This window comes from Melanostigma gelatinosum (assembly GCF_949748355.1).
Source record: "Melanostigma gelatinosum genome assembly, chromosome: 3".
In the NCBI taxonomy this organism is placed as follows: Eukaryota; Metazoa; Chordata; class Actinopteri; order Perciformes; family Zoarcidae; genus Melanostigma; species Melanostigma gelatinosum.
The window spans coordinates 1038973-1053972 of NC_136636.1; the positions used below are offsets into that span (position 1 = coordinate 1038973).

General features: G+C 44.6%; 1 protein-coding gene across 1 annotated transcript in view; it reads left to right on the forward strand.

Moving 5' to 3' along the window:
* Window positions 1-15000, forward strand: part of dock3 (dedicator of cytokinesis 3) — a gene marked incomplete at its 5' end in the record, with an annotated part of 72898 nt that overhangs the window by 41337 nt on the left and 16561 nt on the right. The window contains 9 exons of the mRNA XM_079265982.1: window positions 4852-5044; window positions 5621-5748; window positions 5949-6095; window positions 9820-9918; window positions 10017-10111; window positions 11396-11471; window positions 11871-11971; window positions 12351-12409; window positions 12883-13031. Of these exons, the coding sequence (XP_079122108.1) occupies window positions 4852-5044; window positions 5621-5748; window positions 5949-6095; window positions 9820-9918; window positions 10017-10111; window positions 11396-11471; window positions 11871-11971; window positions 12351-12409; window positions 12883-13031 (1047 nt within the window). The remainder of the gene's footprint in view (window positions 1-4851; window positions 5045-5620; window positions 5749-5948; window positions 6096-9819; window positions 9919-10016; window positions 10112-11395; window positions 11472-11870; window positions 11972-12350; window positions 12410-12882; window positions 13032-15000) is intronic.

Below are 15000 nucleotides of genomic sequence, written 5' to 3' on the forward strand. Positions count from 1 at the left end.
CTGCTAATAGATCACTTCACACTCTGACGAGTCACTGCTAATAGATCACTTCACACTCTGACGAGTCACTGCTAGTCAATCACTTCACACTCTGACGAGTCACTGCTAGTCAATCACTTCACACTCTGACGAGTCACTGCTAGTCAATCACTTCACACTCTGACGAGTCACTGCTAGTCAATCACTTCACACTCTGACGAGTCACTGCTAGTCAATCACTTCACACTCTGACGAGTCACTGCTAGTCAATCACTTCACACTCTGACGCGTCACTGCTAATAGATCACTTCACACTCTGACGAGTCACTGCTAGTCAATCACTTCACGCTCTGACGAGTCACTGCTAATAGATCACTTCACGCTCTGACGAGTCACTGCTAATAGATCACTTCACACTCTGACGAGTCACTGCTAATAGATCACTTCACACTCTGACGAGTCACTGCTAATAGATCACTTCACACTCTGACGAGTCACTGCTAGTCAATCACGTCACGCTCTGACGAGTCACTGCTAATAGATCACTTCACACTCTGACGAGTCACTGCTAGTCAATCACGTCACGCTCTGACGAGTCACTGCTAATAGATCACTTCACACTCTAACGAGTCACTGCTAATAGATCACTTCACACTCTGACGAGTCACTGCTAATAGATCACTTCACACTCTGACGAGTCACTGCTAATAGATCACTTCACACTCTAACGAGTCACTGCTAATAGATCACTTCACGCTCTGACGAGTCACTGCTAATAGATCACTTCACACTCTGACGAGTCACTGCTAATAGATCACTTCACACTCTGACGAGTCACTGCTAGTCAATCACGTAACGCTCTGACGAGTCACTGCTAATAGATCACTTCACACTCTAACGAGTCACTGCTAATAGATCACTTCACACTCTGACGAGTCACTGCTAATAGATCACTTCACGCTCTGACGAGTCACTGCTAATAGATCACTTCACACTCTGACGAGTCACTGCTAATAGATCACTTCACGCTCTGACGAGTCACTGCTAATAGATCACTTCACACTCTGACGAGTCACTGCTAATAGATCACTTCACACTCTGACGAGTCACTGCTAGTCAATCACTTCACACTCTGACGAGTCACTGCTAGTCAATCACTTCACGCTCTGACGAGTCACTGCTAATAGATCACTTCACGCTCTGACGAGTCACTGCTAATAGATCACTTCACACTCTGACGAGTCACTGCTAATAGATCACTTCACACTCTGACGAGTCACTGCTAATAGATCACTTCACACTCTGACGAGTCACTGCTAGTCAATCACGTCACGCTCTGACGAGTCACTGCTAATAGATCACTTCACACTCTGACGAGTCACTGCTAGTCAATCACGTCACGCTCTGACGAGTCACTGCTAATAGATCACTTCACACTCTAACGAGTCACTGCTAATAGATCACTTCACACTCTGACGAGTCACTGCTAATAGATCACTTCACACTCTGACGAGTCACTGCTAATAGATCACTTCACACTCTAACGAGTCACTGCTAATAGATCACTTCACGCTCTGACGAGTCACTGCTAATAGATCACTTCACACTCTGACGAGTCACTGCTAATAGATCACTTCACACTCTGACGAGTCACTGCTAGTCAATCACGTCACGCTCTGACGAGTCACTGCTAATAGATCACTTCACACTCTAACGAGTCACTGCTAATAGATCACTTCACACTCTGACGAGTCACTGCTAATAGATCACTTCACACTCTGACGAGTCACTGCTAGTCAATCACGTCACGCTCTGACGAGTCACTGCTAATAGATCACTTCACACTCTGACGAGTCACTGCTAATAGATCACTTCACACTCTGACGAGTCACTGCTAATAGATCACTTCACACTCTGACGAGTCACTGCTAGTCAATCACGTCATGCTCTGACGAGTCACTGCTAATAGATCACTTCACACTCTGACGAGTCACTGCTAATAGATCACTTCACACTCTGACGAGTCACTGCTAATAGATCACTTCACACTCTGACGAGTCACTGCTAATAGATCACTTCACACTCTGACGAGTCACTGCTAATAGATCACTTCACACTCTGACGAGTCACTGCTAATAGATCACTTCACACTCTAACGAGTCACTGCTAATAGATCACTTCACGCTCTGACGAGTCACTGCTAGTCGATCACTTCACGCTCTGACGAGTCACTGCTAATAGATCACTTCACACATGAACTATAACTGATATAAGTATGATATTAGAGTTATATAACTCAGCATATGAACTATAACTTGTATAAGTGTGATATTAGAGTTATATAACTCAGCATATGAACTATAACTTGTATAAGTGTGATATTAGAGTTATATAACTCAGCATATGAACTATAACTGATATAAGTATGATATTAGAGTTATATAACTCAGTATATGAACTATAACTTGTATAAGTAGGATATTAGAGTTATATAACTCAGTATATGAACTATAATTTATATAAGTAGGATATTAGTTATATAACTCAGCATATGAACTATAACTTATATAAGTGTGATATTAGCGCTATATAACTCAGTATAACTTGTATAAGTATGATATTAGAGTTATATAACTCAGTATATGAACTATAACTGATATAAGTATGATATTAGAGTTGTATAACTCAGTATAACTTGTATAAGTGTGATATTAGAGTTATATAACTCAGTATATGAACTATAACTTGTATAAGTAGGATATTAGAGTTATATAACTCAGTATAACTTGTATAAGTGTGATATTAGAGTTATATAACTCAGTATATGAACTATAACTGATATAAGTATGATATTAGAGTTATATAACTCAGTATAACTTGTATAAGTGTGATATTAGAGTTATATAACTCAGTATATGAACTATAACTGATATAAGTATGATATTAGAGTTATATAACTCAGTATAACTTGTATAAGTATGATATTAGAGTTATATAACTCAGTATATGAACTATAACTTGTATAAGTAGGATATTAGAGTTATATAACTCAGTATAACTTGTATAAGTGTGATATTAGAGTTATATAACTCAGTATATGAACTATAACTGATATAAGTATGATATTAGAGTTATATAACTCAGTATAACTTGTATAAGTGTGATATTAGAGTTATATAACTCAGTATATGAACTATAACTTGTATAAGTATGATATTAGAGTTATATAACTCAGCATATGAACTATAACTTGTATAAGTGTGATATTAGAGTTATATAACTCAGTATATGAACTATAACTTGTATAAGTATGATATTAGAGTTATATAACTCAGCATATGAACTATAACTTGTATAAGTGTGATATTAGAGTTATATAACTCAGCATATGAACTATAACTTGTATAAGTATGATATTAGAGTTATATAACTCAGCATATGAACTATAACTTGTATAAGTATGATATTAGAGTTGTATAACTCAGTGTAACTTGTATAAGTAGGATATTAGAGTTGTATAACTCAGTGTAACTTGTATAAGTAGGATATTAGAGTTATATAACTCAGTGTAACTTATATAAGTATGATATTAGAGTTGTATAACTCAGTGTAACTTGTATAAGTAGGATATTAGAGTTATATAACTCAGTGTAACTTATATAAGTATGATATTAGAGTTGTATAACTCAGTGTAACTTGTATAAGTAGGATATTAGAGTTATATAACTCAGTGTAACTTATATAAGTATGATATTAGAGTTGTATAACTCAGTGTAACTTGTGATGCGTGGACGTGGAGGCAGAGAGACAGTGATGCGCTGCTCTCTCATGAGCCGGCTGCTGTTGGCAGGTTTAACCCCGTTGTGAGGTCAGATGTCTCTTTGTTTTGACCAACTTCCTACCAAACACGCTGACCCGGGATTTTGCTGACCTCACCAGAAAACAACTCAGCTCCATCGAGTGGACTGAAGAAGTAATTGATTTGATTTTTCTAAAAAACAAATTTAGATTTTTTTTTTTTTTAATAGTTTATAAAATAAAAAATCGATACTTGGCGTCCATGTATCGATATAATATCGCCACGCAAAATATCGCGATACTATGCTGGATCGATTTTTCCCCACCCCTAATTAGCACAACTACGATGCAAGAAAACGCAGACTTCCCCTGAAACCTCATCAATTGTTTCCATGACGATTGTTCTTCTGCCAGAGAACTACGAGTCCAACAACTGAAAACAGACAACTGAAACAACATATCTGCTGCATTGTCCTTTTTGTGCTGTGTTCTTCTCCGATCACATTTGTTGCTGTGCCTTTTTTAATGTTGACGACTTGCTTAATATCAGATTAACACTTTTTTGTCCTTTTCTTCTCAACTTTTTCTCTCTAATTTAATATTCATTTTTCAACTTGCTGCGATTTGCTGTCTGTGAATGGATGAATTAACTTTGCCCGCTCTTCTGTTTCTCTTTTAAAAGACTCAACTGGTGAACGTCTGGATTACAAAATGCAGTACTTTAATTTCAGAACATAACACTGAATGACACAACAGAGCATTTCAATGTAAAATGACCCAACATTCTGTGTTGCTCTTTGGTTGTGTGTGTGTGTGTGTGTGTGTGTGTGTGTGTGTGTGTGTGTGTGTGTGATGAAATCCTTCAGTCATTGGGCATTTTGTAATTCACTGTGTCACTGCTGTGTTTTATTGCAGACTGAAGTCATCGTCACATTTCTCACAGAAACTCACATTATTAACCTCGCTACCCTTTATCTCTCTCTCTCTCTTTTTAACTTTCTTTTCCCCCAACATCCACTCCCGCCCTCCTCCTCTATAACATCTCATCCTCTTCCTCTCCCTCGTCCTCCTCAGGCCGCTTTGCTGAACTCGTTCCCGGCGATCTTCGATGAGCTGCTGCAGATGTTTACGGTGCAGGAAGTGGCAGACTTTGTGCGCGGCACTCTGGGCAGCATGCCGTCCACGGTGCACATCGGACAGTCCATGGACGTGGTCAAACTGCAGTCCATCGCCCGGACGGTGGACAGCAGGCTCTTCTCTTTCCCAGGTGAGGGTTCTAGTGAGAACTACTTCTGATTTGTTCTTTATCAAGTGAGAATGTCGCCAAACAAATGAGAGGGAATCTTTCAAAGTTGAAAATCTTCGTCTTACTCCGAGCTGCTACGTCCAACAAACCTGAGTAGAGTGTCACCAACACGCTCCGACATCTTTCTGTCGTATCATTGTTATTATTACTGCTTTACAATCTTCACATATGATGTCAGCTCATGTTCGGCAGAATGTATTTATAACTGTGAATCTGTGTCTCCTCTGAGCAATAGATTCGGCCTCAATCTGCTTTACTTAATGTATGACTGAATAATATTCATCAAAGTACATCAGCTCTACAGCTCTTTACTGTAGAAACAGCGTTAACTCATCAAACACAAGTAACAAATCACTCAGTCATGTTAGTTTTCTTTCCTATTTCTGAGGCTAACCGCTTACAACAGTTTGAGCCACAGAGCCCGTGTTCAGGCACAACTAGCATCAGAACCACATGCAAATACACACGTGTGTGTGTGTGTGTGTGTGTGTGTGTGTGTGTGTGTGTGTGTGTGTGTGTGTGTGTGTGTGCCCTCAGAGTCTCGAAGGATCCTGCTTCCTGTGGTCCTGCATCACATCCATCTCCATCTGAGGCAGCAGAAAGAGCTGCTCATCTGCTCTGGAATCCTCAGCTCCATATTCTCTATTATCAAGAACAGCTCAATGGTAACACACACACACACACACACACACACGCGCTGCCTTTAATGATCTATGATAATAAAAACAGTTTAAACATCATTGAGTGTAAACCTTAAAATGTTGGTACCATGAAATGACATTTAAATGTGTTTCCACCTGATATATCTGACTTCTGTTTCACTGAAGCTCCTCCTGCTCTTCCTTCCTCTCAACTCCTCCTCCAGGACACGTCGGTGCAGGAGGAGGTGGAGATGATGGTGGAGTCCCTGCTGGACGTCCTCCTGCAGACGCTGCTGTCCATCATGAGCAAGAGCCAATCGCAGGAGGCGGTAAGGGGTCAACGCTGTCCGCAGTGCACCGCGGAGATCACTGTTAGTAACTAACAATACGACTACTACGACTTCACCTCCTGCATCCCGCCTCCTCCTCCTCCATCCGCCTCAGGCAGGGCAATGTTTTGATGATTAAAGTTCCTTTATACCAGGGGTGTCCAAACTACGGCCCGCGGGCCAAGTACGGCCCACAGCAACTTCTACAAATATAATGTAATATGGCCCACACTTGAAACTTGCGCTTGACTGTATTGTACTTCTTAGTTTCACCACTAGGTGGAGATACTGTGTTGAACAAGGCAGCTTCTCCACAAAATAAGAGCAATCAAAGAAACGTTGAGCCCCGGATGATGACACGTCCTACACTGGTGCCGAGCGAGAACAGAAAGTTAAATGGCAGTTCGCTCAATAAGAGTATTTTTTTCCGTGCAAACAAAACACAAGAAAAAGTCACAATAGCAGCCACGAGGTAGCTCAACTCATTGCCCGCCACGGGAAACCTTTCTCAGATGGTGACTTCATAAAACAGTGCCTCACTAAAGTCGCAAGTACCCGGAATAAATGCAGGAATTCAACAACGTTAGCGTGTCCAGAAACACAGTTGTGCGGCGAATCGAAGACTCGTCAGCTAACCTGAACCATCAAGTGTCAGATAAAGCAAGTGCTTTTGCTTTTTACTTCATTGCATATGATGAGAGCACAGATGCCACAGACACAGCTGTTCATTTGTTTGCGGGGAGTTGACGATCATTTCTGCATTAGGAGCTGCTTGATTTTAGGAGTCTAAAGAGCACAACAACAGGTAAGGACATGTTTGAAGCTGCGTCAGATGCAATTGACAAGATGGGACAAGCTGTGTGGAGTTACAACAGATAGGGCTCCAGCTATGAAAGGCGAGCGGAAGTGAGGCTATTAAAATGCAGCGTATCACCCACCAACAAGCCCTCTGTGCTCAGACAGTCCAGCTCGGCGATGTGATCAACACGGTTTTGAAAACTGTCAACATAATTCGAGCACGAGGGCACTCTACGCAACTTCAATGTTGCACACTTCCCCACGCAGTCCGAAGTCAAATGTGCTTTTCCAAAGGCCAACCTTTCTGCTGAAAGGGGGAAATACGTGTCCGTGACAACGTCTCTCGTGACAGAACTCAGTCAGTGCTTACGTGGCGGCTGGTCAATAGAGGGCGATAGGGCGCCGCCCCACCTTGAGCCACAACAAATAAAATAAAATGAATAATAATAATAATAATAAACTATACAAATAGTCAATATTTGTGTTTTTGAAATATGGAATCATTTGAGGAGAAACTGCAGAGCTGATATCAGATCAGCCTGACCTCACAATCAGACAGCAGACGAGCAGGAAAGGGAAGCAGTACATGCGAAGCTACTAGCTGTAAATAAGATGTCCTGACGTGTTTGTCAAAGTGTTATTTTCTGCTTTTTTTCATGTTGGAATAAATGTTAAATATTTAACTGCAAAGTAGCAATACGTGTTTGATACCTTCATTTATTTAGCATGAAATCATACTGGGATGTTTGCTGAAATTGATTGGATGTGGCACAGCCCTACCTAGAACATGTTCCACCAGCTGCCATGGCTTTCAATATGTTTCTCTCATTGAGAGAGACATCGAGCTGTTCTCAACTGCCTTCTATTTGAATAATGAGTCTGTTCGGCTCAACATACGTGAGCAAACATCTCTGTTAAATCTGAACAAAAGCACATTGAGAACCAAATTTGATTGATTTTGCTCACTTTAACACACTAGGGGTGAGGCGATCGGACCTGAGTGGCCCAGCCCTTGGTATATTTTTCTGTATGTGGCCCTCAGTGAAAAAAGTTTGGACACCCCTGCTTTATACCATCGTAACGTTTCAAAATCCTCGTTCACAGTTCTCACGTTAGATCTTATTTTCTGTCACAAGGTGAGAGTTGTAATAATAATTATGATTTTGTTCCGTTGTACTCATTTAATACTATAAAGTTAACAATGTGATAATAATTGCCCTCCCCAAATCCATCCATCCTGTCGCTGACCCATCTGTCCTCCAGCATCTTGTTCGCGCTCTCATTAAACATCAGTCTTCATCCTCCTGCTGCTCCTCCTCCTCTCTGTCTGCATGCTTGCATGGATCAGCAGTTCATGTTGAAGCTCATCTTTACTTCCTGTGTTTGTTATATTGTAGAGCTGTATGAGACATGCGTACTCAGTCAGGTTTACTTCCTCTGTTTCATTTGCAAACTCAAGACGTTTCTTAGTGATTGATTGTTACATGACGACATCATTCTTCATCTTTGGTTTAATCTCAGTCAGCTCCTACTTGCACACAGAGAGCTGCAGGATGACGTGTTTCTGGAGCTCAACAGGAAGTCATCATCACTGGTTCCCGCCACAAACAGCCAATCAGATTCTACCATGTGATTCTGGATTATTAAAATAATCTTGTTTGTGATTCTTCCAGGTTTAGTTCATCAAGATCATCTTCACGACTGAACTCCACTCTTATGATGTGTAAAGTGTAAAGCTGACATTAGTCTGTAAAGGAACTCCTCCACGGTCACATGACTTCACGTCTCCTCCACTAAGCTAAAGGAGGACGAGTGTCCGAGTGAGGACCTTCAGTCGTCTCAGTTACACTCTTTAGGATTCAGCAGAGGGGCGTTCACTGACCTGTTTATATATCAGAGAACTGCATCTCGACACCTCTTCAGCGCCTGTTAAACACAGACCTTATTTCAGACTTCTGACCAGAAACACATGACTTGTAGAAGTGGAGGGAACAGGAAGTGGAAAGATGCTTTTGGGATTCTCTCCTGCAGCTCTCTATTCTGGGCTTCATGTCCTCCAGCTGGTGCTCAGAGGAAAACTAAACCATCCAACAGGAAGTCCACTCTACTGTCTTCAAGACCACTGATTGGAAGCTCAAGTGACAGATAACAAAACTAAGATCAAAGATTAACAAAGTTAAATTCCGTTTTTCCGCTTCATAAACATTCTTCTGTTCATGCACATAAACGCATCGCTACATTTTCCTTCCACTGACTTTCATTGGTGTGTTTAAAACTTCTGAATGAAAGTGATGTAAAAGGAACCGACCTGTTTGGTTTGTCTTCTACCACATTTACATTAAAAGAAAAAGAAACCATCACAGCAGGTTGTTTGTAAACATCCCGGTATCATGGCACGTCGTGAAATAGTCACGAAATGCAATCTATTGGTTTAGTGGACAGAGACACTAAATGTCTGGTTTTATTCGTGTTGCTCAGGACGAAAATAATGTCAACGGAAATTCAATTCGGATCCTGATTCATGGGACACACAACATAAATGCATCAGTCAGAGCAACGTGCGTACTTTATGAAATCCAAAACGACGACTATTGGTGGAAACGAGGGGAGGTGGATGAGTCCAACAAACGAAGACCAACCAGAAGACGTGTGTTTGCACCACATTGTTGTTTTTATGGTGGTTGCCTAAACTTAACTTTTGTTTTTACAGTTGTGCCGAATGACACTAACAACCAATAGATTGCATTTGGAGACTATTTCACAAACTGCTGGGAGTTGTTTTGAGAGTACGTGACATACAGTCGGCTCACATCATGCACATCATGCACAGTTACAGGCAAGTGAATAGGGATCAGTTTGGAAAAGAGCCTTTTATTAATCTGCTGTCATCGTCTCTGATTGGTTACTCCTGATCGCTGCTCCCATGTGATTGGCTCTCATGCCTTTCCCCCCTGTTTCCTATTGGCAGGGAGAGTACGTGTCCTGCCTCCTGTCCCTCCTCCGCCAGATGACGGACATCCACTTCCAGCACCTGATGGAAAACTTCCAGAGCAAAGAGGAGCTCAAGGTAGAACTACTTCAGGTCCCTGAGCAGCATGACAACAAGACTGAGGTCAACTCCGGCCTCTTGAATAAACGCCTCCTTCCTCCTCTTCCTCTCCTCAGGAGTTCTTGTTGAAGATTTTGTGTGTGTTCAGGAATCTGATGAAGCTCAGTATTTTCCCTCAGGACTGGAACGTCATGAGGCTCCTCACCAGCAAGTAAGACGCATCAATAATCTCCCAGACAGCAGTGAACACATGTAGCAGTGACCACACATGTAGCAGTGAACACATGTAGCAGTGACCACATGTAGCAGTGACCACACATGTAGCAGTGACCACACATGTAGCAGTGAACACATGTAGCAGTGACCACATGTAGCAGTGACCACACATGTAGCAGTGACCACACATGTAGCAGTGACCACATGTAGCAGTGACCACACATGTAGCAGTGAACACATGTAGCAGTGACCACACATGTAGCAGTGAACACATGTAGCAGTGACCACATGTAGCAGTGACCACACATGTAGCAGTGACCACACATGTAGCAGTGACCACATGTAGCAGTGACTACACATGTAGCAGTGACCACACATGTAGCAGTGACCACACATGTAGCAGTGACCACACATGTAGCAGTGACCACATGTAGCAGTGACCACACATGTAGCAGTGACCACACATGTAGCAGTGACCACACATGTAGCAATGAACACACGTAGCAATGAACACATGTAGCAGTGACCACACATGTAGCAGTGACCACACATGTAGCAGTGACCACACATGTAGCAGTGACCACATGTAGCAGTGACCACATGTAGCAGTGACCACACATGTAGCAGTGACCACACATGTAGCAGTGACCACACATGTAGCAGTGACCACATGTAGCAATGAACACACGTAGCAATGAACACATGTAGCAGTGACCACACATGTAGCAGTGACCACACATGTAGCAGTGAACACATGTAGCAGTGACCACACATGTAGCAGTGACCACACATGTAGCAGTGAACACACACGTAGCAATGAACACATGTAGCAGTGAACACACACGTAGCAATGAACACATGTAGCAGTGAACACATGTAGCAGTGACCACACATGTAGCAGTGAACACACACGTAGCAATGAACACATGTAGCAGTGAACACATGTAGCAGTGAACACATGTAGCAGTGAACACATGTAGCAGTGACCACACATGTAGCAGTGAACACACATGTAGCAGTGAACACACATGTAGCAGTGAACACACACGTAGCAATGAACACATGTAGCAGTGAACACATGTAGCAGTGAACACATGTAGCAGTGAACACATGTAGCAGTGAACACATGTAGCAGTGAACACACACGTAGCAATGAACACATGTAGCAGTGAACACATGTAGCAGTGAACACACACGTAGCAATGACCACACATGTTCTAGTGTCTGCATGACTCGAGCTGTGTGTGTGTGTGTGTGTGTGTGTGTTCCCGTTCTGCAGCATCATCCTGACCACGGCTCAGTACTTGTCACCTGCTCTGCACAAGAACTTCACTGAAGCGGAGTTTGACTTCAAGGTACTTTAACCGACACACATTCACGGTGGGACACAAATCGGCTGTTGATCTACTTTTGTTGCTTTAACATGATTCACTCTCTGACTGTATGTTGATTGAACTTAAACTTACATCAATCTGAACACTGGATAAAGCTGTCAAAATGTAATCTAAAAGGTTTTTACATTTTGGATATCTCTTCAGAAAATACGTCAACATTCATGAAAAAAACGTTTTTAGTAATAAAATGTAATATATATGTATAAATGAGTTTAAGTATAAATGAGAGAGAAGACAGTGAATCATCGTTACTCACAGCTCTAATGTGCTCGACATTCACGTTCACACACACTGAGAAGCTGAACAATGAAAGCTTTGTGATTCGTTTCATAACGTCAGTGATCGTTTGTGTGTGAACAGGTGTGGAACTCCTACTTCAGCCTGGCGGTGCTGTACATCAACCAGCCCAGTTTACAGCTGGAAAGCCTGAGTTCTGCCAAGAGGAAGAAGGTCTTAGACAAGTAAGGACACATACACATACACACACACACACGCACGCACGCACGCACGCACACACACACACACACACACACACACACACACACACACACACACACACACACACACACACACACACACACACACACACACACACACACACACACACACGCACACACACACACTTACAGACATAACTGTCGTCCTCCTGCTGTGTCATCTGCAGCTAAAATGCTGCTGATGTTGAAATAACCTGATGTTTCCTATTTGAAGTGAAGCAGCTCTACAAACGACCACCAAACAGTCCCAGACTCCCATAATAACCGTCCTCAGGCACCGAGTTCCTTTAGCTCAGCGTTGTTGTTTCCTAAACCTCACTCAGTGGTTTTGTTCCCTCTGCAGGTACGGAGACATGAGGGTGATGATGACCTACGAACTCTTCAGCATGTGGCAGAACCTCGGTAAGATCTCCACTCAACAGTCCAGCAGATGTTAGTGATGCACCTCTGAGCTGGTTTATTAACCGCCAACAAGACCCGAAGAAGAAGAAGAACGCCTTCTTCACAGCTCAGCTTTGAGTTCACATTGTTTTACGTGTATTCAGTCTCTCGACTCTGCAGCCAGTTTAAAACAAAAGTCCTCAGACGTTTGAATCAACACTGTTCTTGAAACAATGTGTGACAGTCCTGTCTGGTGTTTAAGTCTTACTCACTACAGCATTACACTCAACTCAAATTACACTCAACGTGTAACTTTGCTGCCTTCTCGGCCGGGTCTCCGTCGTAAAGAAGAGATTTAGTTTCAGAGGTTTTTACCTGTTAAATGAATCAAAGTCAATCCTTCTGCCTCCTGATATTGTTAATTTGCACAGCGCTCTGTGAGTTATGGTCTGAGTGGCTGAAGGTGAGCGGTTACTTGTGTGTCGGGTTGGTAGGTGAGAATAAGATCCACTTCATCCCCGGGATGATCGGCCCGTTCCTCGGAGTCACGCTGGTCCCTCAGGTGGAGGTACGCAACATCATGATCCCCATCTTCCACGACATGATGGACTGGGAGCAGCGCAAGAACGGGAACTTCAAACAGGTACGGAAGCTGTGTGGGGACACCGAGAGACACACCTAGAGACGCACCCAGAGACGCACCCGGAGACGCACCCAGAGACGCACCCAGAGACACACCCCGAGACACACCAAGAGACACACCCAGAGACACACCCAGAGACGCACCCAGAGACACACCGGGAGACGCACCCAGAGACGCACCCGGAGACGCACCCGGAGACGCACCCGGAGACGCACCTAGAGACACACCCAGAGACGCACCCAGAGACACACCTAGAGACACACCTAGAGACACACCTAGAGACACACCCAGAGACACACCTAGAGACGCACCCAGAGACGCACCCAGAGACACACCCAGAGACACACCCAGAGACACACCCAGAGACACACCGTGAGACGCACCCAGAGACGCACCCAGAGACGCACCCAGAGACACACCCAGAGACACACCCAGAGACACACCCAGAGACGCACCCAGAGACGCACCCAGAGACGCACCCAGAGACACACCCAGAGACACACCCAGAGACACACCAAGAGACACACCTAGAGACACACCTAGAGACACACCCAGAGACACACCTAGAGACGCACCCAGAGACGCACCCAGAGACACACCCAGAGACGCACCCAGAGACGCACCCAGAGACGCACCCAGAGACACACCCAGAGACACACCAAGAGACACACCCAGAGACACACCTAGAGACACACCCAGAGACGCACCCAGAGACACACCTAGAGACACACCTAGAGACACACCTAGAGACACACCCAGAGACACACCTAGAGACGCACCCAGAGACGCACCCAGAGACACACCCAGAGACACACCCAGAGACGCACCCAGAGACGCACCCAGAGACACACCCAGAGACACACCAAGAGACACACCCAGAGACACACCTAGAGACACACCCAGAGACACACCCAGAGACGCACCCAGAGACACACCCAGAGACACACCTAGAGACACACCCAGAGACACACCTAGAGACGCACCCAGAGACACACCGGGAGACACACCCAGAGACACACCCGGAGACACACCCGGAGACACACCCGGAGACACACCCGGAGACACACCCGGAGACACACCCAGAGACACACCCGGAGACACACCCGGAGACACACCCGGAGACACACCCGGAGACACACCCGGAGACACACCCGGAGACACACCCAGAGACACACCCAGAGACACACCCAGAGACACACCCAGAGACACACCAAGAGACACACCCAGAGACACACCCAGAGACACACCTAGAGACGCACCCAGAGACACACCGGGAGACACACCCAGAGACACACCCAGAGACGCACCCAGAGACACACCTAGAGACACACCCAGAGACGCACCCAGAGACACACCTAGAGACACACCCAGAGACACCCCGAGAGACACACCCAGGGACACACCTAGAGACACACCCAGAGACACACCAAGAGACACACCCAGAGACACACCTAGAGACACACCAAGAGACACACCCGGAGACACACCGGGAGACACGCCCAGAGACACACCTAGAGACACACCCAGAGACGCACCTAGAGACGCACCTAGAGACGCACCCAGAGACACACCCAGAGACACACCCAGAGACACACCTAGAGACACACCTAGAGACACACCCAGAGACACACCCAGAGACACACCCAGAGACACACCCAGAGACACACCTAGAGACACACCAAGAGACACACCCAGAGACACACCTAGAGACACACCCAGAGACACACCTAGAGACACACCCAGAGACACACCTAGAGACACACCCAGAGACACACCCAGAGACACACCTAGAGACACACCCAGAGACACACCTAGAGACACACCCAGAGACACACCCAGAGACACACCCAGAGACACACCTAGAGACACACCAAGAGACGCACCCAGAGACGCACCCAGAGACACACCCAGAGACACACCCAGAGCCACACCTAGAGACACACCAAGAGACGCACCCAGAGACACACCC